The sequence below is a fragment of the Ursus maritimus genome, unplaced genomic scaffold (assembly GCF_017311325.1).
Source record: "Ursus maritimus isolate PB19 unplaced genomic scaffold, ASM1731132v1 scaffold_25, whole genome shotgun sequence".
NCBI classification, from domain to species: Eukaryota; Metazoa; Chordata; class Mammalia; order Carnivora; family Ursidae; genus Ursus; species Ursus maritimus.
In genome coordinates, this window is record NW_024425008.1 from 31,459,506 (window position 1) to 31,484,762 (window position 25,257).

At 41.0% G+C, this 25,257-nt stretch overlaps 2 protein-coding genes across 12 annotated transcripts in view; one reads left to right on the forward strand and one right to left on the reverse strand.

Moving 5' to 3' along the window:
* Nucleotides 1-5,606, reverse strand: part of RAD51B (RAD51 paralog B) — a 677,123-nt gene extending 671,517 nt beyond the window's left edge. For 3 of the 11 annotated variants that reach the window (XM_008700473.2, XM_008700466.2, XM_008700451.2), the window contains exons 1-3: nucleotides 5,127-5,602; nucleotides 1,382-1,489; nucleotides 204-317 (exon numbers count right to left, since the gene is read on the reverse strand). In XM_008700473.2, the coding sequence (XP_008698695.1) occupies nucleotides 204-317; nucleotides 1,382-1,465 (198 nt within the window). In that variant the 5' untranslated portion in view covers nucleotides 1,466-1,489; nucleotides 5,127-5,602. The other 8 variants (XM_008700485.2, XM_008700493.2, XM_008700443.2 and 5 more) reach the window with 7 other exon arrangements.
* A 269-nt stretch (nucleotides 5,607-5,875) lies between these two features.
* Nucleotides 5,876-25,257, forward strand: part of ZFYVE26 (zinc finger FYVE-type containing 26) — a 64,593-nt gene continuing 45,211 nt past the window's right edge. The window contains exons 1-12 of the mRNA XM_008700502.2: nucleotides 5,876-6,728; nucleotides 7,226-7,502; nucleotides 9,143-9,221; nucleotides 13,221-13,310; nucleotides 14,870-15,392; nucleotides 15,782-15,912; nucleotides 16,509-16,673; nucleotides 16,789-16,877; nucleotides 18,006-18,169; nucleotides 22,558-22,761; nucleotides 24,239-24,850; nucleotides 25,101-25,187. Coding sequence (XP_008698724.2) covers nucleotides 7,309-7,502; nucleotides 9,143-9,221; nucleotides 13,221-13,310; nucleotides 14,870-15,392; nucleotides 15,782-15,912; nucleotides 16,509-16,673; nucleotides 16,789-16,877; nucleotides 18,006-18,169; nucleotides 22,558-22,761; nucleotides 24,239-24,850; nucleotides 25,101-25,187 — 2,338 coding nt within the window. The 5' untranslated portion in view covers nucleotides 5,876-6,728; nucleotides 7,226-7,308. The remainder of the gene's footprint in view (nucleotides 6,729-7,225; nucleotides 7,503-9,142; nucleotides 9,222-13,220; nucleotides 13,311-14,869; nucleotides 15,393-15,781; nucleotides 15,913-16,508; nucleotides 16,674-16,788; nucleotides 16,878-18,005; nucleotides 18,170-22,557; nucleotides 22,762-24,238; nucleotides 24,851-25,100; nucleotides 25,188-25,257) is intronic.

The following is a 25,257-nucleotide window of genomic DNA, read 5'->3' on the forward strand; positions in this document are numbered from 1 at the left end:
AGAGTCTCAAGTAGACTCCACACTGAGAATGGAGCCCAACATGGGGCTCAATCTCATGACCCTGAGATCATGACCTGAGCCGAAACCAGAGTTGGTTGCTAAACCAACTATGCCACCCAGGTGCCCCCTAAAAAAGATTTTAAATGAGATAAAGAATTGTCTCAAAAATCATAACCAAATAATAATAAAATACATATATATACCGTTTGCATCTGTGGGGCACAGGCCCTGCTGACCATACATAGAAGTTCATGAACCCCTCCATAACTAAGGCCAGTCATCTTCATAAGCTCCAGTGGGGAAAGACATAAAAAGTCCTAGAGACATAAAAAGACTATTTTAAACATACATGTGCAACAAAGATACTGGAATTAAAAAGAAACTTTTAATGGACACTATCCATGTGTAGATAAAGCATAATTCGTTGTAGATCACAGATTTATATGTTTCTTATAGTATTTCCCCCTACATATGCCTTAACTGAAAGATACGATGCCATAAACTTATCTTCTCATTCTCCAATTTAGTTAGCATATACCAGAGGACACATCAAGTAACATCACATAGCAGCAGCCACCAAACCAGGTGTATATGAGCACTGCCCTATGCTGGAGTTGGGGCACAAACAGACACCAGAAAGTATCAGGTTGAAATGGGTTTCTTTCTAAACTATGAGATCATTCACAGGAAGTATTTAATAATTGAGACAATAAAACTATGGAATGAAATGTTAAATCTCATACTTTTAAGAGTGTTTTCAAGTATGAACATGAGGATTATTAAGTGTATAACAGAGGAACCAAAAATACCATTAACACACAAAGCAATTTTTTAAAATTTCAGCATACTCTGAAAAATTGTTTCATTAAGGATTAAATCCTAACATAAAACCTTATTTAACCTAAGAGGGATCTACTTCACTATTGTGCTTAAAAATGCAACATCTGCTCTACCCATTTATCTCATTCACTGGTAGGAAAATTATTCTATTAATTTCTCTTGCTTGGAAGAGACATTATCCATTTTGAATACCATCTCCTCACTTAAGTCCTATTTCTCATGTAACTGCAAAATTTCTTTCAAGTGGACAAAACTTCTCTAGAATCCCAAATAAATGGCGTGAGTATACTTCACATTATGCTATAAGCATTCTCCCCTGACCCAAAATGCAAACGTATTGGAATCTGGATAAATGAAATCACATTTGGAAATACAACCTAAGTGGCCTGTTATTTTAAACTAGTTTCTGGAGAAGCACTATCATTTACCTTTTTTTTTTTTTAAGTTAGATTTTCATATTTCAGGCTTATTTTGGAGTTATTAAATTTAAGATTAATTTGTACTTTAAGTTTCTCCATGAGAAAAAGTATATAAATTTTACCTGACAGGTAACAATCTGATGTCTGTTCAGACGGTCACACAGCTCTTGTGATAAACCCACTCGTCTGAGTTTCTTGCTACCCATGCCTCCAGATGCAGCAGAAAAGACCTGAAAAGAATTGGAAAAAGGCATAAGCAATAGTAGACAGGCTATCCAAAACACACTACAAAATAAAAAAACTCTTCAAGCTTCTCCAGATGCAAAATGAAATGTATAGTATCTAAAATATTACTGATAGGGACACCTGGGTGGCTCAGTCCATTAAGCGATTGCCTTCAGCTCAGATCATGATCCCAGGGTCCTGGGATAGAGTCCTGCACAGAGCCTTTTGCTCAGCGGGGCTTGCTTCTCCCTCTGCCTGCCTCTCCCCACTGCTTGTGCTCTCTCTGACAAATAAAATCTTCAAAAAATAAATAAATATTACTGATAAAATAAAGGACTGCTACAGAATCTTTCTAAATGTCTGCCAAACATCCACACAGAGAAACAAGACAACGTTAAGAATGTGCATTCCACACAATTCTTTGATATTTCTTACATGAAAATAAGAACACTTCACATTTGTATAGCATCTTAAGATCTTCAATGCATTTATAAATTTTATTTGGATACATAATTAACCCTCAAGGAATATTTCCAAGCAGCACTCCTTAGAAAGCCTTTACTTTCGTTACACTGTTGCAAAACTTTATATAATTTATCACATTTAATCTTCTCAACAGCCCTATAAGGAAGTTTGATTATTGATCCAATTTTTATACATGAGAACACTAAAGACTAGAAATGTTAGCTATTCCATTGTCACCAGAAAAAGTTAACGGTGGATCCAGAATTTAAGTCAGGAAGTTTGACTCTAAGGCTTATCCTCTTAACCATTACACCCTACTACAAGTCCATAATCATACTTAACCTCTCCTTTTTCTACAAGGCAGAGCAAACCTCTGAATCAAATGAGATTTTATTATTTCAGGTCATATTTACAAAGTGAAATTGTTTTTTATTGTTTAGCTTCTCACATTCTCACATGCAATTAAATTTCATTCTTGTTGAACCTCACTAGGCCTAAATGAGGCTCATGAAATATCTTCAGAGAACTAGAACACAATCACTGTGATTCCTTTAATAATGCATGCAAAGGAGAGGCTATGTATCTCACGGAGATGGCAAGATATCCTTTGAATAGAGTAGAAACAGGAACTCTTCATTATTCCAGGCGATAAAGCAATATAGTTATCAGAAAAGGAGTGACATTTTGGGAAAAAAATACATAGTACTGAGAATGTGGACACCAGTTTACTTCCAATACCATGGCCCAAATTTCTACATAACATCTAAATTCTCTGAATCAAATAAACTTCCTCCCTCCCTCTCTCTCCCTTTTCTTCCTCTTCTCTCCCTCTCTCACACACATTCACGTGTGCACACAGACACACACACCTCCCAAATACAAAATACATCCCTCTCATTTCACCTCAGTAGGAATTTGTCAGTATTGATTTGTTTCCCAAATAGTTTACCAAGCGATATTTGCTGTATCATTTCCTAGTGTCTTCACAGATCAGGTAATTTTGGGCAATAACACCATTTAGACTGATAAATTCAATCAAAAAGAGAACCCAAACTATCTGGACTTTAACAAACCAACTCCGCTATCTCAGCCTCATTAGGGCCACTCCCATCATCTGCCCGCACTATGCATACTGCCTCTGGTTATTCCCTGCACTATCAAAAAAAAAAAAAACAAAAAATCATCCATTCATTTGCTCCTTCCACAGACACTTCTTAATCACACACTCTGCTGAGCCCTGGGGTACAAGAATCATTTAAGCATATTCCCTACCCTTTGGAAACTCACAGTAAAAGATGAAGAGATATGTATACACAAATAATTAGTCATCCAATCAGTACTGTTATTGGCATTTAACCGTGCTATGGAAGCAGACAGGAAGAAACACAAACTTGTTGGGGTTAACGTAGAGCATGAAATCAGCCATAATACCCGGCTTGCTAAAACGTAACACTGAGGCTGCTGAGGGCAGGGAAGGTTTGGGAGAAGGGCATAGGCCTTTGGAATGCCAAGGCCTGCATGACCACTCTGCTGTTGGAATGCTGAGGGGAGTTGCGTTCCGGAAACTTTCCTAGCCAAACAGCTGCCCTGTGATCTAAGAGATGCAGGCATTGTCCCTTAGGCTGTGTTTAGCAGAACTCGTAGAACACGCAGATTAGCACATTGTATCTTTCCCCTAAACGGATCCTTCCAGTTTCAGTAAGACCCCTTGTCACACATCATGTGCCTGAGGAATAGTGATAAGGATTTGTGATTACCCTGAAGGACCAATAAAAGCAGGAGCAAAGAAGAGCCAAGGATCTTCGCCTCTGAGCTTTTACCCCCTTTCCTTCTCCTCCTTTTCACATCAAAGTTTGGAGTAACCTTTCTTCTGTCGGTACAGGGATTGCTGGCCATTCCTGGCAAAACTGGTCTGCAAAAGTCAGGTCAGTGCCACAATCCTGCCAGAGGTAGCTACCTAAAAATGTACTCCAATCCTGTCACTGTCATCCTTTAAAACTACCCATGGGACCGTCAGACCACGGGATAAATTCCACACTTTTTAAGATCACATAAAGACCCTTCATCAGCTGGCCTCTCACTTCCCTCTCATACATCAGATTGCAAGGCCCAGACCCTGGCCTTCCTGGCAGGTACTTATCTCCTGGTGTCTGTTTCCTCATCCATAAAACAAATTTAAATCAAATATCTACCTCATAAGAATGTAGTGAAAGGTTAAAGGATTTGGATGGTGCCTGACACACACACCTCAAGGTTACCATTTGCCATTATCAATTCAGGTAACAAAACATTTTCCACTTCACTTATCTGCTCTCCAGTCACAATATGTTGGTAGGTTACACCAATGATCAGTCAGTCCTAACTCCTTGACTTTCCTCCACAAAGCCTGCCCCCAACTCACTCTCTTCTCCTCTCCAATGTTCTCATCATACTCGTACATATTTGTTGGATAATCTTACCAAAGTAACAGCTCGTGTGTTTCTTCCTTCCACAAGGGACTTAAACAAGCATGCCCGCCCACGTAAACAGGGATGAGGGAAGTTATTCCATCCTGAAGATTGAAACCGTCCCTCCTCAACAAAGTAAAAATCCTCACGGAAGATGTTCAATAAAAATTGTTAAGTAACGATAATAGCTAATATTTATTGAGCCCTTACTGGTGCCAAGTACTGTTCCAAGAGCTTCCGTCCTTTTCAGACTAAGGATACTGCGACGCTGAGTTGAAAAACTTGTGCAAAGTCTATCAGTAGCAAATGGTTGAGTCCGCGTTCGAATCCACTGACAGAACTACAGATTTCTCACTTTACGTCTTCTTCAACACCACCAGAAGGCGAGCAGACCCTAAACTTCCCCTGCCGAGACTCCAAACAGCCCTCAAATGAGAGAGGGGAGGTGGGCATCAAGAGGCGAAAATGTCACCTTAGAATCCCCTAAAAATAACTTTTTCCAACAAGGAGTAGCTTCCCAGCATACCCCACAAAAGGCCACAGAAGCCCCCGATCCGCGGCGGGGTTCCTGTTAAGATGTCTATGGGCCTAAGGGGAAGTGTACTGGACCAAAGAGAGATTCTCCGCTACCCCGAAGCAATAACACAGACAGGGGCCCAGAGAAGGAGCAGAAAATAATGAGCGCATCCCATTTCCCCACAAGAGCCCCACACACGAAACTTTCCAGTACCGGGTCTGTAGCATCCAACTTTCAAAGTTACCCCACCCCTCAGAGTTCCCCGCGGAAAGTGCCGCAAAGCAACAACCCAAATGCTGATTGGGTTGTCACTCTGGCGAAATATCCAATCAGAGATAGGAAGAGTCCCAGGTTGGCTCCCCTGCTTGCTGGGAATTGTAGTTCACACTATAATCAGTCCATGAATTCCAGTCAGTTTCTCAATGCATTGATTATCAATATCCTGTAGAGGAAAAGCAGCGAGGAGAGAATGAAGCCAGGAAAAACCTTACTTGAATTGTCTCTTTTCTTTCTTTTGTCACAACCTTTAAAAAATGTGTAATGGACCAGAGAGAGATGTTAGTTTCCAACGAATAGATAAGAATCACCTATCCTAGAAGAGGTTTTGAAAGAGAGCTTGGGTTTATTTTGGTTTGCTTTTTTCTTTTTTTTTTTCTTTTTTTTTCTTTTTTTTAAGATCTTATTTGTTCATTTGAGAAAGAGCGCGCGCGCGCGCACAAGAGCCAGAGGAGGAGGAGCAGAGGGAGAAGCAGACTCCCCGCTGAGCCCTGCTGGGGCTCCGTTCCAGGACCCTGGGGTCATGACCTAAGTAAGCCAAAGGCAGATACTTAGCTCACGGAGCCAACCAGGCGCTCCTGGCTTGCTTTTTTCACCACACTTTGGTGGTGAAATAGTTTGGGAAATGCTAAATGAAATTACTCAAACTGAAAACACGTAATAGGGAAACAAGAGAGTCTGTACTTCAAGGAGACTATAAAGGAAACCAAACAAGTTTCTGTGTAAAAGCAGCTGTGATAAGAAAGCTTAGTAAACTGTTCCTTTAAGACTCGGTTTCAGATTACAGTATTATATTTGCAAAAAAGCTTTTGCTCGTTCTTTGCGCTCATCTCTTGGTGCACGCTTTCTATCTTATAATTTAGCCTACTGCATCCTAATTACTGGTCTGCACTCCTCACTGGACTGTGAGCTCCTTGAGGACAGGGTCCGCAACTTATTCAGCCTGTAAAGTATGGACTAGCACCCCGTTTAATTAACGGTTGTCGCGTAAATGAGCAAATAAATTAACGGAATTAGGCAGAAAATGGGAATTCAGGACGTAGGATTCTGGGTTGTAACAGAGCCCGAATGGGTAGAATAACAATGGAGGAGGATCCAGTTTTCCTTGCTCTCGGTATCCCCAAGGCCTGGCAAAACACTGTCACTGGCTAGCACTTTTTAAAAGCTGACTTCAAATTCTAGGGAGTAAAAGGAAAAATCAAGGGACACTGATATTCCTGCCACCTGCTCCGCCAAACGCAAAACAGAAGGTGTTGAGCGGAGGAGTGGTCAAAACTGGAAAGAACGATCCTTATATACCAGATTTATTTTGTCGGCGTCCTAGCTTTCTCTAGTAGAGGAGGTGGCGTCACGTGACCCAAACAAATATGGCGCCTTATTTGCATCGGCCCTCCACTGACCAATAGGAGTAGCCGCTGTCAGTCGTCCCACCCTCCCCCCCACCCCGCCATCCGGCAACCTCCCGAATGGGATCTATCACCTGACTCGGTTCAAACATGGCTGCGCTGGAAGCTCTATTGCTTTGGGCACCGGGTGCGGGTGAGTGTAAGGCGCCCCAAAGAAGGCGGGGGCGCTCTCCACGACCCCTGTAGGGAGCGGCCCTCAGCCCCAATCCCAACGGTCCTCCAGCTTTGATACTGACTCTTCTCCAGACCTCACTCATCTGCCTTAAGAGAGAGCTCAAACTAGGGAGGTTCCTGCTGAATTTCTCATCCTTAAGGAGGCGACCACCTGGGGATTTGGAGCCGGAATGGGCGTAAAGTTAAGTGGGGAATATGAAAGTACAGTTAGGGGTCTGCGCCCCGAGCTAATACGACCATTAAGATTAAATATTGTATGCGTGTTGAGAGATGGGATCCACCCCTCGGGGAAGGGTGGAACGGTGGAACTTCTCAAAAAGAGTAAACACGTCAAATCAAACTTAAAACAATAATTAGAGAAGTAAGTCCCGCTTTTCCCAGCCGGGCTAGTAGTTACTAGTTTGTCTAGTTATAGTTCCTTCCGTTTCGCCTCACTGTGGTGTGTATTGTTTCTAGGAGGTGCTCCACGAATGAGAAAATTGACAATGTGTTCTGCGTAATTCATCTGTTTCTATCTCCCTGCACTCTGTGCTGGGAAAATGCATCATCCATTTGGAAAAGAGGAAACTGCTTCTCAGAAGCAACTTTTTGGGTTTTTCTGTGAGTGCCTTCGCAGAGGAGAATGGGAGCTGGCTCAGGCATGTGTACCTCAGCTACACGAGGCACAAGGGGATATCCCAAAAAAGGTGGAAGATATACTTCAGGCGCTGGTGGTGTGTCCAGATCAGCTGAGGTAAGGGACTTCTCTTCATTCCAGGCAGTCACAGGGCAGGAGACACAAGGTCAGTATTTGGGCTCTGGTCAACGTGCCTCTCTAACCTACCCCCTGAAGAATTATCAGAGGCAGAGTGTATTTCGCATGCTCTGAAAAGTTACCTAATACGTGTTTAGTACTTAATCAGTTTTGGCTTTCAATTATCATCTGAAACTGCATTTCAGCCTGGCTAGCAAAGTGTGCCTGAAACCACCATTTCTTGATTATTATCATTAAAGTAGGTGGTGGAACTGCATTGAAAAGCATTTTCTTTGCCTCCAAAAAAGCAAACCCTGCTCTTCTTGCTTATGTAATTGAAGGTATTATAGCTTTAACAAAGGACTGGAAGTCAATTCACTTGAAATTTTTATTTTGAAATAATTATATAAATATTATATTAAAAGTTATATAAATAAGTTTCACATTCACAAAAAGTCCAAAAAAAAATACAAAGAGTACCTTTTCCACAGCTTCCCCCAATTGTGATATCTCATATATCTGTTGTACAATATCAAAATCAGGAAATTGACATTGGTACGTTTCTGTTAACTAGACTACAGACCTTACTAAGTTTTCACCATTTTTTTAACGTGGATTCGTTTTTATGTGTATAGTTCTATGCAGTTTTATCCGGGTACAGATTCATGTAACTACAACTGAAATCAAGATACAGAACTCTTCCATCACCAAAAGAGAATTCCCTCACTCCCTGGGAATACCTCTTTATATTTTGACCCCTCTTTGTACCCTGGCAACCACTGCTCTCTATCTAAATTTTTAATGAAGCTTTTCCTGGCAGTGCTTATTAACAGCTAATGGTATAACAATTAAATGTGCTGTCTAGTCTCTCCCTCACTTTTCCTTACTTTGACAGCTATATTGTATTGTATTAACACACATAGAGACTTAGGTGATTCTTTTTTCCCTTTATTTTTTTTTATTTGGGTTCTAGCCAGTTTGTCTAAATTACTAACTTCAAAGAAAGCCTTATGAATTCCTATACCCGTTTTTAGCATAGAGTTAAAAATAAATTTTTTTTAAAGATTTTATTTATTTATTTGACAGAGATAGAGACAGCCAGCGAGAGAGGGAACACAAGAGGGGGAGTTGGAGAGGAAGAAGCAGTCTCATGGCAGAGGAGCCTGATGTGGGGCTCGATCCCATAATGCCGGGATCACGCCCTGAGCCGAAGGCAGAGGCTTAACGGCTGTGCCACCCAGGCGCCCCTAAAAATAAATTTTTTATGAAGTTCCTTTTTTCTTTAAGACTACTTGATTCAGTTTCTGTTTTCAAGAATATACTTTAGGAGCCTTGCTTTTATGGTTTTCTATGAATGTTATTTTGTTTAAAAATAATAAAGACTAGATAGGGAGTTGGAGGTAGGGGTGAGACTTTTTTTCCTTTTTTTTTTCTTTTTTTTTAATGAAAGCTGTTGGCTCTGTTCTGGTTCTAGTTTTATTGATCTATCATATAATTGAAAACTTTTCCTTAGGACAATGTCTTCTTGCCTGTTTAGGTTTAAAACAGACTGAGCAGTGAAATCCAAATGTTGGGTCACAAAAGAGTAAAGGTCAGTAGAAACTCTTTGTTTAGAAATTCTTTCTTTTCACATTTTTCAGATGTGGACAGGACATCGACCCTCAAAGATTAGCCTGGGTCTGGTTTCTTGTACTGGAAAAATGGTTCTCCCAGGAAAAGGTAAGCAGGTTTATATTTCAGATTTTTTTCCTGAGGCCAAGACTGAGAACTTGGAAGTAGCTAAAGATTTCCTTTTCATCTGTTACTTCCTTTATTATGAGGTTTGTCATATTCCCTTCTCAGTATCAATAGTGAGAATGGCTTAAATTTTTATTGCTGTCTCCTTACCTAAATTTATTCATTCATTTACTAGCATACATTGACATGTGATACCATTTAAGGTGATATCATTTAAATACCATTGTGAGTCTTGTGCCTGAACAGGACTTTGCAAAACCAAGTGAAAGTGACAAGATAGCGAATAAAGTATGAATCTCATAATACTCAAGTTATGGAGAATGGGCTGAGCTGAAACCTGGTTGTTCTTCCAAAAATCTCATTGTAATTAGTCCAGTGTAGTGAGTACTTATAGATTTAAACCTCATTGATTAATAATTTAATAATCCACATGAATTAAACTTAAAGTTACCAAATATAAAAACAGAGTGAACAAATTAATCGTGAAAGAAAACTTGCAACAAAGTGCTCTTTTAAAAAAGGTTACCACTAAAAGTCTTTTTAGAAATATGTGATAATTATCAGAAGTTGATATCCATTAGAGGAATTTCTCTGAGACAATTTTGTATTAAGCCTCAGACTTTAAGATTTAAGTGAGGAACCTCTGACCCAGAAATGAAATAACTGGCCCAGGGATACACCATAAAGTTATTTGGAAGAACTAAGGCTGGAAGCAAGATCTTCTCACTTCAAGTCCCCAGTCTACTGGTTTTTCCACCTCAACATTATTTGAGGTGGAACCTAAAGAAACCATAAATTCTGTTCTATAAATGTCTATAATTCAGCCTAATTTTCTTCTTTACTCCCCCTCTGTCATCAGAATTAATTTTGCCTTCAGTTCCAGTTTTGCCTGACACTTCTTCATATAGCCATTAAAAAAAAAACAGATTCCTAATCTAAATGTACCTCATGTCCAGGTTTTTGGCAGTGTCTAAAAAAAAAGACAAAAAATGCCAAAAGGCTAGCAGGAGAGGGAAGAAAGAGAAGCAAAATTTAAAAATAATCAACCCCAGGATGATTGAGTTGGCTCTAGTTTCAGATCTAAAAAGGAAAACTTGAATTAAAATCTTCAAAGAGCAAAAGAAAATAAGGTCTATTGTTATTGACTGAAAATCTTTCTAGTCCAAACATGGAATTTGTCAAACCAGATGAACTTTCCCCTCACTGAAGGGTATTTGCCTACTTCATGGCTGCTTTTCTTTTCCTTTTTTTTTTTTTTTTAAGATTTTTTTATTTATTTTAGAGACGAGGAGGGGGGCGGTGCAGGGGTGGGCAGAGAAAGGGAAAAAGAGAATCCTAACCACGCTCCACCTGGAGGCCCTGAGATCATGACCTGAGCCAAAATCAAGAGTTAGATGCTTAATCAAGTGAGCCACCCAGGTGCCCCATTCATAGCTGCTTTGTTGCTTATTTTCTGTATAGTTGCTCAACCATACCAGGTGGTTGATTTCACTTCCATGGCTCCTTAGCACAAACTAAGAGTTGTTCTTGTTTTTCCCAATATCAAAGGCCATTTAGTCTTAAGGCTTCAGTGCCTCAATTATTTAAACAGTTGTGGAAATGTTTTAAACTTTAAGCAGGGACCTCAGAGACTTAACTCTTACAATGACTAAGGCTGCAGCTCTTACAAGGACTTAGAGCAGTTCCACAAGGCCAGGCACTAACTGAGAGTGGCCTTCGTATTTTAGGGGACTTGCTACCTGCCTCTCTTTTTCGTCTCCCACCTTCTGCCGAAAGCTTCCTTTTTAATTATTAGTTGAAACAGTGATTCTATTTTCCCTTTTCTTCATTTTCTTTTGCCTTCTGCCTTTTTGTCTTGCAGTGATTTATCTCTACATGTGGAAGCATGTGTGCAAAGATTTAACTGCAGAGGTGTTCACTGCCATGCTATTTCTAATAAAGGAAAACTGGAAACAACCCCCATGTCCACAGTTCAGGACTGGCTAATCATTTGTAAAATACCGTGCCACTATTAAAATTATGTGGTAAATGAACTTTCGGTGACATGGAGGGATGTTTATACTCTGCTACATGAAAAAACACTTTAGAGAACTATGCATTTGGGATGCATGAATAGAAATGAATAGACCACAGAATTAATAGAAGCTGTCTCTCAGTGGGAAGATTTGGGGGTTGTATGTGTGTGTTTTCACTTGCCTGTTTCTGTATTCTTTCTACATTGAACATGCCTTGCTTTGATAGTAAGATGTGTGCTTAGAAACATGGAACAAATTCTTCCCTGTTTTAGAAATGTTAGTCATTTATGACCCTGCACGTGCATAAAGCAGTTTCACCAGTACCATGATTACAAACTAAGGAGTCTTTAGGATTCTTGATTAAAGTCCTGATATCTTAACGAGACTTTGTTCTTTAGCAGGGCCCTGCTGTCTGGACATCTTATCTATTCCTTCCTCTCAGTCCTCAATTGAAGCACTTAACTTTTAGTTTTCCAGCATGAATTTTCTCCACTGACTTCAAATCACTAGCATTATATAAGTACTCAAATGGCATAGGTGCATTAGGGAAGAATGTGGTAAGAAGAAGTAGGATTTTGCACTGAGAATATACTAGATCGTGTTAGCCTCTGATACGGTGAATGGCACATGAATAGAGAAAGTGTGATCTTGTATTCTAAACCTCCCCACACGTGCGTGCGTACACAGTCTTGCAGGTGCTTCTTGCTTCAGGTAGGAGACCTTTCAATAAAATATGACTCCTGGAACCTTTAATCGGCCATGTGATTTAGAGGCGTCTTTAATTTAAAGCAGTGTTGGGGTGCCTGGGTGCCTCGGTCAGTTAAGCATTGGACTCTTGATCTCAGCTCACGTCTTGATCTCAGGGTCGTGAGTTCAAGCCCCGCATTGAGCTCCACACTGGTTGTGGAGCCTACTTAAAAAAAAATAAAGAAATAAGATAAATAAAACATAAAGCGGTGTTTGTTAGGATTACTCCTAGATTTTACTCTTACTTGTATTTGTGTCTGGAGAAGGGGAAACTATAATTTTAGTTTTAAGAACCAGGTTAAGGCAAGTTATTGTGAAACAAGCAGGTCCAGGAAGAGTCAGGAGCTCTCTCTTTCCTTACATCAGTCTTCTCTGATGGCATGTCTCATTAACAAATATTTCGTGAGATCACTTTTTCTTTTTCATGCTTGAAATAACTCAAAAATACTTCCTAACCATTCATCTTTAGTAAAATGTATGCTCAAGCACAGGTTTGTTTGATTTAGAGATTAAATGAAAATTTTTTAAATGTGTGAAAATATGACACACAGTATCTGGCACATAATAACCATTAGATCCCTTCCTCTTTCGTTTTCCAACTTATAATGAATACCAGAAACAAGGGTTTAGACCAAAAGAGGATCAAGTGAGCCATACCGTCCCAGGTTTACTCATAACTGGGTGTTTGGACACTGCAAGGGAGATTCTTGGAAAAAGACTTTATGTGACAAAAAAGTCACATGACGTGAGCAAATCTTGGAGTTTGAGGCTGATCAGCGTGGGATTTAAAAGTTAGTATTTAAGAGGGATATGCATCCAAGTTAAGCTGTTTTTGTTTATAAAGAAAAGTATCTTAGGGAGCTTGGGTGGCACAGTCAGTTCAGCATCTGACTCTTGGTTTCAGCTCAGGTCATGGGTCATGATCTCATGGGTCGTGGGATCAAGGCCAACATTAGATTGTAAGCTCAACAGGGAGTCTGAAGATTCTCTTTTTCTGCTCCTCCTCCCTCTTGCACACACTCTCTCATTCTCAAATAAATAAATACATCCCTAAAAAAAAAAAAAAGTATCTCAAACATATCCAGGAATTGGGTGGTTAAAAGTACTTTATCTTAGAGAAACAGCAGAAATAAAACTAACTGGAGAGAAATATTTTCTTATTACTTGTTCACTAAAGCATATGCCTAATCTCTATGCTTCCTTTTTATGATTCTTCTAGAAATTACTCCCAAGTGTTTTCCGGAGAAAGCTTGAGTTTCTGTTATTATCAGAAGATCTCCAACGTGACATTCCAGAGGACATCCTCAAGGTGAAAGAGGGCTTGGGAGCCATCTGCCCAGGGTTACAGTCACTCAACAATCTCAGCTTGTCCCCATGAGGTTGGCTATGTTCTCCAACAAGACCAGGCTAGGTAGAGGTCCCTCTGAGGGGAGTTCAGAATTCTAATAAACTTACCTGATTTTGAGTTGGATTGTCTAGAAGTACTAAGTATAACTGGGGATTTAAGTTTTTTTTTCATTCCACGTAAAAGGAAGACATATCTTAGATTTAAGCTTCGTATTTGAATTTTTCACCACTGTATCATAGAGAATATAAAGGGAGAAAGGAAATAGTATTTGTTAAATACCTCTTCTATAACAAATGCTTTAAATGTGATAATCCTCACATCAACCTTCTGGGGGCAGATTCAAACTAACTCTTAATTATATCTGTACTTAAGTGCCTAAGGTATGCTCTCAGGGTTGGTACTGATTTTCTTCATGACCTGGCCACCAGCTAATTAAAGACATATTAACACTAGGATTTAAGATAGCGACTTTACACTTGTATTAGGTCAAGGACTCATGGCCCTGTGACCATCTTGGAGACCGTTAATGAAGAAGCATCCCTGAGCGCTGTCCATAGGCATGGTGCTAAAGCATGGGAAATCAGGGGCGCTTGCATGGCTCAGTCGTTAAGCGTCTGTCTTCGGCTCAGGGCATGATCCCAGGGTTCTGGGATCAAGCCCTGCATCGGGCTCCCTGCTCCACTGGGAGCCTGCTTCTTCCTCTCCCACTCCCCCTGCTTGTGTTCCTTCTCTCGCTGGCTATCTCTCTCTCTGTCAAATAAATAAATAAAATCTTTAAAAAAAAAAAAAAAGCATAGGAAATCACCTACTTCCCCATCCTCTTTTCCCCCTCTACACCAACTCTGCAAACAAATTATAGGCTACAGAGGTTCTTGCCTTCAAGGGCTTACCATCTAGTCAGAGAGAAAAGACTAATGCACACATGCCAGAATTATGGACTAAACCAGATGGTACTAATTTTGAGTACTTTCAAAACCCAAAAAAGAGGGAGAGTCGTGTGGGTTGGAGGTATTGGGGAAGGTTTTAAAGGTTGAGGAATGGGCTGTACCTCAAAGGATGGCTAGGATTTAGAGCAGAGGTTAAAAACTGGCGTGTAATATTCTCTTAAAAATTGAATTTAAATGCCATGAGAGTAGGCATCATGTCTCACGCCAATTTGTTACCTACTTGGTCTATGAATTTGCAGCCCAAGATTTAGATCCACAGTGCACATTTTGGAGGCAGTGAGGGGGCGCCTAGCTTGAGAATGGAGCCCTTGGGCAGTTGAGTTCTCTCTTTGCCTCTATCTCTTCATTTGTAAAATGAGGATAATAGTAGTGTCTTCCTGTTAAGGTTGTAAGGGTTAATTTGATTGTTCTGTGTAAAGGATTTAGCATGAAGTAACTACTTCGAAGTGTTTGCTGCTGCTTCTATTATATGCACACTCACATTTATACCGAAAAGAGGAAAACATCAAGGCATATAAGTGATAACATTCCAGACATGCTCACCATGGATCCTTTGCTTCATCCTCTATTTAGGAGTTATACGAAGCCCTAGCACAAGATACAGGAGGCCCTGTGCTTGATGGAAATCAGAAGCGGGAGAGCTGGACCCCTCGGCTCAGCTCAGAAGCTGTCTCTGTGCTCTGGGATCTTCTGAGGCAGGCTCCCCAGCTAGCACAGGCCCTGCTGGAGCTCCTGCGTAGCGAGGATGACAGCACTGGCCTCTCTGGCTGGTCTCTGCAGAAAGCACTGGTGGACCTCGTTCGAAGGGCACTTGGAGCTGTGCAGGGCGCCACCACTGGGCCCGCTGGTGTAGTAGATGCCATCTACGGAGCCCTACGGAGTCTGCGTTGCCCTGCAGAACCACTTGGGGGTGAGCTGCGTCTCCTGTGTGAGGAACTACTGGAGGCCTGCAGGGCTGAAGGGAGTCCCCTGCAGGAGGAGCAAGTGCTCAGCTGCCTGCTACACAAGGCCGGACGGAGCCTGGTATCCCTGTACGGCCATGCCTATGCAGAGAAGGCCACAGAAAAGCCAGCGAAGGCCATACACTCGGGAAAAGGTATGTTCCCTTCGCTGCTTCTCCTTGCATGTTAGTAATTCCACTGTATCCAACCTCTGAAGTTCCTCTAGGCTGGTGCCTTCCAAGTTGTTCAGGAAATCGACTGGAGAGGCTAAGCAAAAATGGTAAGGTGTTCTTTCGTACAAGTATAGATTTTGTAGTCCAAGATGGAATGATGGAAAAAATAATAAAGTAATAGCAATAGCTGGAAAGAGCTTTTCAGAAGCTACTGAGAGACGTAAAAGTGACTTTAAGATAGAAGTGTAGAAAACCTGGCTTAAATTTTTAAAAAAGTGAACTCTCACATCTGTTGGTTTTTTAAATGGGCTTTAGCTTAGGAAAGAAGATCTCCCTGTTCCCCAGTAACCTTGTCTGCTTTGATTTTTTAGTCTCCCCCGATCATCTAGATCCTGAGCAGGCAATGCTAGCCCTGTTCTCCAATCCTGACCCAACCCAGGCTTGGAAATCAGTCTATTTCTACTGCCTGAGCAACAGCAAGCATTTCCTCGAGCAGATCCTGGTAAATGAAACTTATTCATTCTCCATCACAGAAGTACCCAGGGATTTTCTGTAGGCTTTTTCATTTCTCATTTCTCTCCGACTCCTATCCAGCACAAAGCAGTCTAATTAGTGGTGAGTCATTTGGTGTGACCATCCCACAGTCCCATGGGAAAGAAAGCTCTGAGAATTAGTATCATTCATAATTAGAACTGCAGTCATTTTATATACGCCCTTTGGCAGGAACTAAGATGTTGGATACATATAAGCTTTCTGGAAGGTGTGAGGAAGAAAAGACAGTGGCAGCAATATGTTACCTAGCTGACGGGGGACTTCAATGACTCTAACCTCCATCCAGACCACAACCGAGCTTTCGTTTAATTCAGCAGATAGTTATTAACCTCGTCCTGTGTGCCACGTACTGTGCTAGGAGCTGGGCTTACAACAGAAGTCAGTCCCTGCCTTCAGAGAACTTTCAGTCTAGTATTTCTGTGAACATTTTGTACTCACCTGGCCACTCCTCGTTGTCAGACATCTCCCTGCTTTACTAGAAAGCTTCCTACCCTGACGAACCGCAGGTCCACATAACTGTCTACAGCAGCCTCCATTGGCTTACAGGTGACGGCACTAGCGCTGCTGAAAGAGGAAGACTTCCCGAGTCTCGGCTGCCTACTAGACAGAGAATTCAGGCCTCTCAGTCGACTGCTCGTGCTCCTGGGCTGGATGCACTGCCAGAGCCTAGCGTCAGCCAAGAGGCTGCTCCAGACTCTCCACAGGGCCCAGGTAACTCTCACTCTGCAGCGTGAGGTGAGGCAGAATGCAGGGTCCCGAAGTCGGTCACAGTCTCTGACACCAGGTGCCTCAGTCCGCATCTCTTTCTTCTCCCATATCAACACAGGACCAAGGCTGTGACAAGCTCCTCAGGGATGCCTGTGATGGGCTGTGGGCTCACCTGGAGGTCCTGGAGTGGTGTGTACAGCAGAGCAGGTACAGTCCTGTGCAGCCAGCCCCCTTCCCACCACAGGGCACATTTGATGCCGTGCTCCACGCACGTACCATTTTGGGCCACCTTCCACATAGGTATTTGAGTCGACAGCATTGACCTTCAACTAATAATCATTCCAACTGTTAAACCAGGAAAGGAACATAAATAATGATTATCTTTGCCATAGCCGTAAGATTATAACTAGAAGATAATTTGAGGATGACAGTGATAAATGGAACAAAAGCTTACATTTCCTGAGTACTTTCTATATGCCAGACATTGCTCAGAGCCCTTTCAGTGGATGGTTTCACTCAAGCCTCACAGTAATTCTGTGAGATAGATGCCAGTATTGTCCTCATTGTAAAGGTGGGACAACTTAAGTCCAGAGTTAAATCACACGCCTAAAGCAACACAGCTAGTAAGTGTGGTCCATATTCTTAGGCGTGTATTATCCTGGATCACAGGTTTATGCAATAACTGCCTCTTGCACTTTGTACAAGACTGCGCTGGGGCGCCTGGGTGGCACAGTCGTTAAGCGTCTGCCTTCGGCTCAGGGCGTGATCCCAGCATTCTGGGATCGAGCCCCACATCAGGCTTCTCCGCTAGGAGCCTGCTTCTTCCTCTCCCACTCCCCCTGCTTGTGTTCCCTCTCTCGCTGGCTGTCTCTCTCTGTCAAATAAATAAATAAAATCTTTAAAAAAAAGACTGTGCTTCCCTGATAACTTAGCCTTAGGTCTTCCCCAGATCCGGGTTCCTGTTTTGTTCTTCACCCACTTCACCCACACTTCCTGAAGTAGAGTAGGCAGAAGGGGGGTGAGGGGGGCTTACTCAAAGCAAATCACAGAACCTCAAGTTAGCTCTTAGCCAGGAAGAGTATGGAAACTGGGAAGCCTAATCTGTGGGCCCTTTCTAAGTCTTTTCTAGACAAGTAGAGCTGACTTGATGGATGTACTTTCCTAACAGTAAGCAAATGCTCTGCTCTATCCCAAACCAAGTAGAAGCTTAGTGTTGAGGGAAGTGAAACCTTTGGTGTCATGGGCCAGAGAGAAAGAACAAGAGGGAATCAAGATGGGTTTTTCGGAGTCAGATATAAACTGACTCTCTTCCAACTTCTCAATTTTGCCCTTCAGCAACCCCATACCAAAGAGAGATCTCTTATGTCATTTACATGGTGGAGATAGCCACTCCGTGCTCTACTCTCTCCATCACCTTACCAACCTTCCAGCCCTCAGGGAGGAAGATGTTCTCAAGCTCTTACAGAAGGTACCAGCCAAGGACCCCCAGCAAGAGCAAGGTGAGTTGGCAAGGAATGACTTGGGCAAGTTTCCCTCTTAGGACAATATGCTGAAAGAAACTGGTGCAGAAGATTTATTTAGTTATGATCTGTCAGGGTGGGTGGTCCAGCAGCTGCCCACTAGATAGCACTGTTTACCCCAATCAGATTATGGGATATAAGGACATTCCTCTCCTTTCTTGGTGAGGTATAGGGAATCCTATGAGAACAGGCCCATAGGAATCTTTGTCCTCCTGGAACTTTCTTAGGAACCATTCACATACCTTTATCCCAATGAAGCAGAATTAGGACCTGCCCTCTGAGTTTACAGCATTGTCGTAGGCAGTATTTATGCAAGTTCTTGGTGAGTCTTTCCATGCTTCATAAGCTTCTTTCTAGCACATTCTGTGCTTCCTCTCCCTCCCATCTCTTTTTCATAATCTATTAAATAGATAAAGAAGCTTAGAAGAAAGACTTGCCTAAAACAATAACAAACCCTTGTTTTAACCTTGGATCTCTGCTTAAAACTCAGCTCCCCATTAACAATCTCTTTTTGCTCTCAAAAATCACATCATAGCATAGTCAGAACACAGGCTAGGGACACTGAGCTTTGAGAGAATCAAAAGTTTTCATATGGCAGTAGATGTTTCTCAACCTAGATACTTTGATTTATGTTTTAAAAGAACCTATTACTAATTGGAAAGCCATGTTACTACATTCTATTTTTTCCTGGAAAAGTAGGCAATCTGTTTACCAGATTTCCTAAAGGAACTAGAACTCTCTGTTTTCTACACCCAAGTAGAAAAGGCTTCCAGAGAACTATTTTAAATCAGATTCCTGGTGACGCACATTCCCCATGTGGAATGTGGAACTTGAACTTGAAAAAGAAGAAGAGCAATATTAGGGCTGGGATTAAAGTGAGGCAAGAGAGGCATCTGGGGTACAAAATTTAAGGAGCCACTTACCCTCAAGGTCATGCAAGTGCTTGTAAGTCCTGACCCTGATCAGTAATGCCAGGGTCATAAAACAATGTTGGTCTCATTTTTCGTATTATCTTGACCTTGGCAAAGCTGAGGTTACTTCCAGAAGTAATCACTAGAAAGTCTATACATAAACGGGTTTATTGCAACATCATAGCAAAGCATCCCTAACTACTGCATGCCCTGCTCAAAAGGAATCCCTAGGGAAGGGATTCATTCAGTAGAACTAGCCATCAGAAATTTAGTCCATGAATAAATATAATCAAATGCTTATACTGTAAAAGATACTTAAGAAATAGGAAAATTAGATAGTATATAAAATGTCATTACACTCAACTTAAATACATACTCACATATATATATGCCAGACTATCAAAGGCATTAAACCAGAATGTAACAATGATTGTGTTTAGCTTGTAGGATCATGGGTAATATTTCTTTTCTTCTTTTTTGCTTTGTTACATTTAGTGCTTTTTTTTTTTTTTTGAGCAGGTTGTACTTTTTTAGTACAGCAGATTTCTATATATTAATTTTCTATCATGCAACTTTATTGAATTCATTTATCAGTTCTAGTTTTTTGGTAGAATCTTTGTGGTTTTCTATATATAGTATCATGTCATCTGCAAATAGTGAAAGTTTTCCTTTTTCTTACCAACTTAGATACCTTTTATTTTTTTTCTTGTGTGATTGCTGTGGCTAGGACTTCCAGTACTATGTTGAGTTAAAGTGGTGAGAGTAGACATCCTTGTCTTGTTCCTGATCTTAGAGTAAAAACTTTCAGTTTTTCACCATTGAGTATGATGTTAATTGGGGGGTTTTTGTATACGGACTTTATTATGTTGAGGTATGCTCCCTCTAAACTTACTTTGTTGTGTTTTTATCATAAATGGATGTTGTACTTTATCAGATGCTTTTTCTGTATCTGTTGAGATGATCATATGGTTTTTATCCTTTCCCTTGTTAATGTGATGTATCACATTGATTGATTTGTGAGTATTGAATCACCCTTGCATCCCTGGAATAAATCCCCATTGATCATGGTGAATACATTTTTTAATGTATTATTTTATTCAGTTTGCTATTTTTTTAAGATTTTATTTATTTATTTGAGAGAGAGAGCACAGAGGAAGAGTGAGAGGCAGAAGCAGACTCCCCGCTGAGCAGAGAGCCCAATTCAGGGCTCGATCCCAGGACCCTGAGATCATGACCTGAGCTGAAGGCAGACGCTTAACCAACTGAGCCACCCAGGCGCCCCTCAGTTTGCTGTTTTCTTGAGGATTTTTGCGTCTATGTCCAGCAGAGATACTGGCCTATAATTTTCTTTTTTGTGATATCTTTATCTGGTTTTGGTATCAAGGTAATGCTGGCCTCATAGAATGAATTTGAAAGCTTTTCTTCATTTTCTATTTTTTGGAATAGTTTGAGAAGAACAGGTATTATTAATTCTTCATTAAGTGTTCGGTGGATTTCACCTGTGAAGTCCTCTGGTCCTGGACTTTTGTTTTATGATTACTGATTCAATTCTGTTGCTAGTAATGAGTCTGTTTCTTCCTGATTTAGTTTTGGAAAGTTGTATATTTCTAGGAATTTATCCATTTCTTCTGTGTTTTCCAGTTTGTCGGCATATAATTTTTCATAATATTCTCTCATAAGTCTTTGTATTTCTGTGGTGTCGGTTGTTATTTCTTTTCTTTCATTTCTGGTTTTATTTATTTGAATACTTTCTCTCTCTTTGTCTCCCTTTTTTTTTTTTTTTTTTTTTTTTTTTTGGATGAGTCTGGCTAAAGTTTTATCAATTTTGTTGATCTTTTCAAAGCACCAGCTCCTGGTTTCATTGATCTGTTCTTTTTTTTTTTTTTTTTTTTTTTTTTTTTTTTTGTCTCTATTTCATTTATTTCTGCTTTAATCTCTATTATTTTCTTCCTTCTACTGGCTTTAGGCTTTGTTCTTTTTTTCTAACTCCTATAAGTGTAAGGTGGTTTTTTGAGATTTTCCTTGTTTCTTGAGGTAGGCCTGTGTTGCTGTAATCTTCCCTCTTAAAACAGGTTTTTCTGCATCCCAAAGATTTTGAACTATTGTGTTTTCATTTTCATTTGTCTCCGTGTTTTGTTTCCTCTTTGATTTCTTGGTTGACCCATTCATTGTTTAGTAGCATGTTATTTAGCCTTCGTGTATTTGTGTTCTTTCCAGATTTTTTCTTGTGACTGATTTCTAGTTTCATACAATTGTGGTCAAATAAGATGCATGATATGATTTCAGTGTTTTTGAATTTATTGAGACTTGTTTGGTGGCATAACATGATTTATTCCAGAGAATTTTCCATGTGCACTTGAAAAGAGTGTGTATTCTGCTTTGGAATGGAATGTTCCGAATATATTTGTTAGATCCATCTGGTCCAATGTGTCATTCAGAGCCACTGTTTCCTTGTTGCTTGTGTGTCTGGTGACCTATCCATTCATGTAAGTGAGGTGTTAAAATCCCCTACTATTATTGTATTATTGTCAATTTCTTTGTCTTTTAATAGTTTCTTTATATATTTAGGCACTCCCCTGTTGGGTGCATAAATATTTACAATTATTATATTCTCTTGTTGGATTGTTCCTTATATCATTATGTAATACCCTTCTTTGCCTCTTGTTATAGTCTTTGTTTTAAAGTCTGTTTCATCTGATATAAATAATGTTACCCCAGCTTTCTTTTCACTTTTATTTGGAAGGTAAATGTTTTTCCATCTCTTCATTTTCAATCTGCAGGTGTCTTTAGGTCTGAAGTAAGTCTCTTGTAGGCAGCATATAGATGGCTTACGCAGGTTATATTTTGCTATGGAAAGAATTAGAGTCAGATTAAAATGTTAGAGACCTTTTAAAAATTATGGTTCCTTCCTTTCTCCTGACTGATAGTCAAAAAAAGTTTTTTTTAATGAAAAATGAGAAATTATTAAACAAGTACAAGGAATTTCAGCTGAGTTTGTGTTTTTTCCCTTGGTGTCTGCTTCAATGCTTTCTTAGTATTAAATATTTGTTTCTAATTTTTTGTTGCCTTTGCTCTTGTTCAGTCTAAATGCATTTTAAGCCTATCTCCTAGATAATGTGGCACTAGGTAGACTAAATATTAACTTGACATTTTAATTTTTTTAAAAAAGGAAAACAGATATCGTAAGAAATATGAGGGAAAGACTTGTTAAATAGCCATGAGGGCCATAGTGAATAGCCATCTAGAACAGAGGCAGGTGGGAAAAGGAAACAGAGGGGCTGCACGTTGATGTTGAGTGGAAGAAGGGGCCCAGACGGGGCACAGGTCAAACTGACAGCAAGGAGAAAAGGGGAGAAATATGAGCCTGAAGAGCAGTGTGTCTTTGCTTCGGCCATACTTGCAGCCCCTGCCTGAGAGACCCGACTCTGACGTTCTGCCCGTTTCTCCACTATTCAGATTCAGCTGAAGCCCCAGTCCCTGAGCACCTGAGCCGGTGTCAGAACCTGACGCTCTACCAGAGCTTCTGTGCCATGAAGTATGCCATCTATGCCCTCTGTGTGAACTCACACCAGCACTCCCAGTGCCAGGAATGCAGAGACAGTCCTTCAGAGGACCCGGCCTTGGCTGCGGAGCCAGCAAATGATTCTCTCTCCTCCCCAGGTACAGACTTTTCCCCGTCACCCCATCCCTGACATAAGCTGGTAACAGCCTGTCCCAGTGAGTTCTTCACAGAATTGGGAGGTGGCCTTGGTTTTATTATGCCCGGGAATAATTTCATCCATTTGTCAGCCTCCATGAATCAGAAGGACATGGAGAAGACATTGCCTAAGTTCTAACAGAGTCTGATCACATAGTGCAGTGTTTTCCAAATGCTTCTTTTTTAACTACAGCCCACAGTGAAAATAGCATTTCACATCATACTCCTGTTTGCACTTAGGTATATAATTTGTGTGATACACATGAATGTATGTGTGTGTGTATAAGAGAGAAACTAAGTTTTAAGAAATAATACTTATCTTTCCAAATGGAGTACCCTCTCAATTATTTTCCTATTCTATTTTATTTTTTTTAATGTAGCTCTCTAAGTCATTGTCATAGGTCACAACCTACATTATGGAAGAACCCCATGTTTTATCCTCTTTCTTTTTTTTTTTTTTTAATTTTATTTATTTGAGAGAGAGCACAAGCAGGCAGAGTGGCAGGCAGAGGGAGAGAGAGAAGCAGTCTCCCGCTGAGCAAGGAGCCTGATGTGGGTCTCGGTCCCATGACCTGAGCTGAAGGCAGCTGCTTAACTGACTGAGCCACCCAGGCACCCCCTCTTTCTTTTTTCTTAATAACTTATAATTCCTTAACTTGCCTTCTGTGACTAGGGGTCAGTTGTCTCTCTCATGTGGCTTTGGAATAGACCTTCACTTTTGAGCATGGTCATTTCTGACCAGTGCATATTTCTTGAAAGATCTAGGTAGCCTATGATCACTTCTAGTGTAACAGTGAATGAAAATAGAATTGAGGAATAAGGAGTCTCCATACTGCCTTCATTCCAGAAACTGAAATATGAAGTGCTTGTCAGAGATAAGGAATAATATTTTTTGTTTTGTTCTGTTCTTTAAACTGTTTAAAAAATTTCTTTTTTTTTTAATTTAAATTCAATTAATTAACATATAATGTATTGGTTTTAGAATGATTCATCAGTCTTACATAACACCCAGTGCTCATTACATCACATGCCCTCCTTCGTGTCCATTACCCAATTACCCCATCCCCGCACCCACCTCCCCTCCAGTAACCCTCAGTTTGTTTCCTATGATTAAGAGTCTCTTACAGTTTGTCTCCCTCTCTGATTTCATTGTTTTATTTTTTTCCTCGTCCCCTATGATGATGAGGAATAATATTTAAAAGCAGAAACAAAATAATGAGTGTTCAGTAAGCTATACTCTTAATTAAGGTAGCAAAATCTTTCTGCAAATCATGAAAAGGTATGGCTGAATAGTCTCTTATTCTTCTGCCTGTAACCACTTCCCTTAGTCATTAAAAACTAAGTTAAAGTTGTGAGAATGTTTGAGTCTGGCAAGTAGTGTTTCTAATGTTTACATTTTCTCTCCTCTTTCGGTCTCTTCTCTTACACGTGCTTCTTTAGGTGCTTCAGATCTCTTCTCAACATACCTAGCCAGATGTCAACAGTATCTGTGCAATGTTCCTGACTCTTTGTGCCTGGAACTTCTAGAAAACATCTTCTCATTGCTCCTCATCACCTCTGCCGATCTTCACCCAGAGCCTCACCTGCCCGAGGACTATGCTGAGGATGAGGACATTGAGGGGAAGGGCCTGTTGGGTTTGAGGTCACCATCAGAGAGCCCTCAGCACATAGCACAACCTGAGAGGAAGTCAGAACAGGGTTGCCAGGAAGTCCCCAGGAGCCTTGCTTGTACAGTACCAAACTGTCTGAAGACAGAGCCAAAAGAGAGTTCCCCAGGGCCCCATGGGCACAGCTTTTTGGACCTAAAGCACTTTACTAGTGGTATCAGCGGATTCCTGGCTGATGAATTTGCAATAGGGGCCTTCTTCAGGCTTCTCCAGGAGCAGCTGGATAAACTCAGCAGCCACAATCCCCCTGAGAAGCCAAAGCTGCCAGAAGGCCAGAGCTGCTCGGGAAGCAGAGATGGACTACAGAGCCGCCTGCACCGGTTTTCCAAGGTTCTCTCTGAGGCCCAGTGGAGATACAAGGTGGTAACAAGCAACCAGGGCTCAGGTGAGAGGCAATGGAGAGAGAGCCGGTGGGTCGGTGGGTCGTAAGTGAGGAGGGAGAAAAATCCCAGGAATGTGGAAGAGAGCGAGGAGTTATGTGGGAGTCAAACCTTAACTCAGGGCATTATCACCATAGCAACCCATGTCAGAAACCTGTCTCAGAGCCAGCCAGATCTTCCCCTACCTGTTATCCCAGAAGGTGGGTCAAAATCAAAATAGAACACTCCCATATGACCCATAGTTTGCTGTTTCAGAGGAGCAGCCTTCCCGAAGATACCGGCCCATTGCCACAGGGCATCCAAGTCTCCGCCGGGGACGTCGGACAAGAAGGAGCCGACCAGGTAATCTGAAGAGCTCTCCCCAGTCCTCCTTCCGTCACACCAGGCAAGTGGTATGCTGCCACTTGTCTAG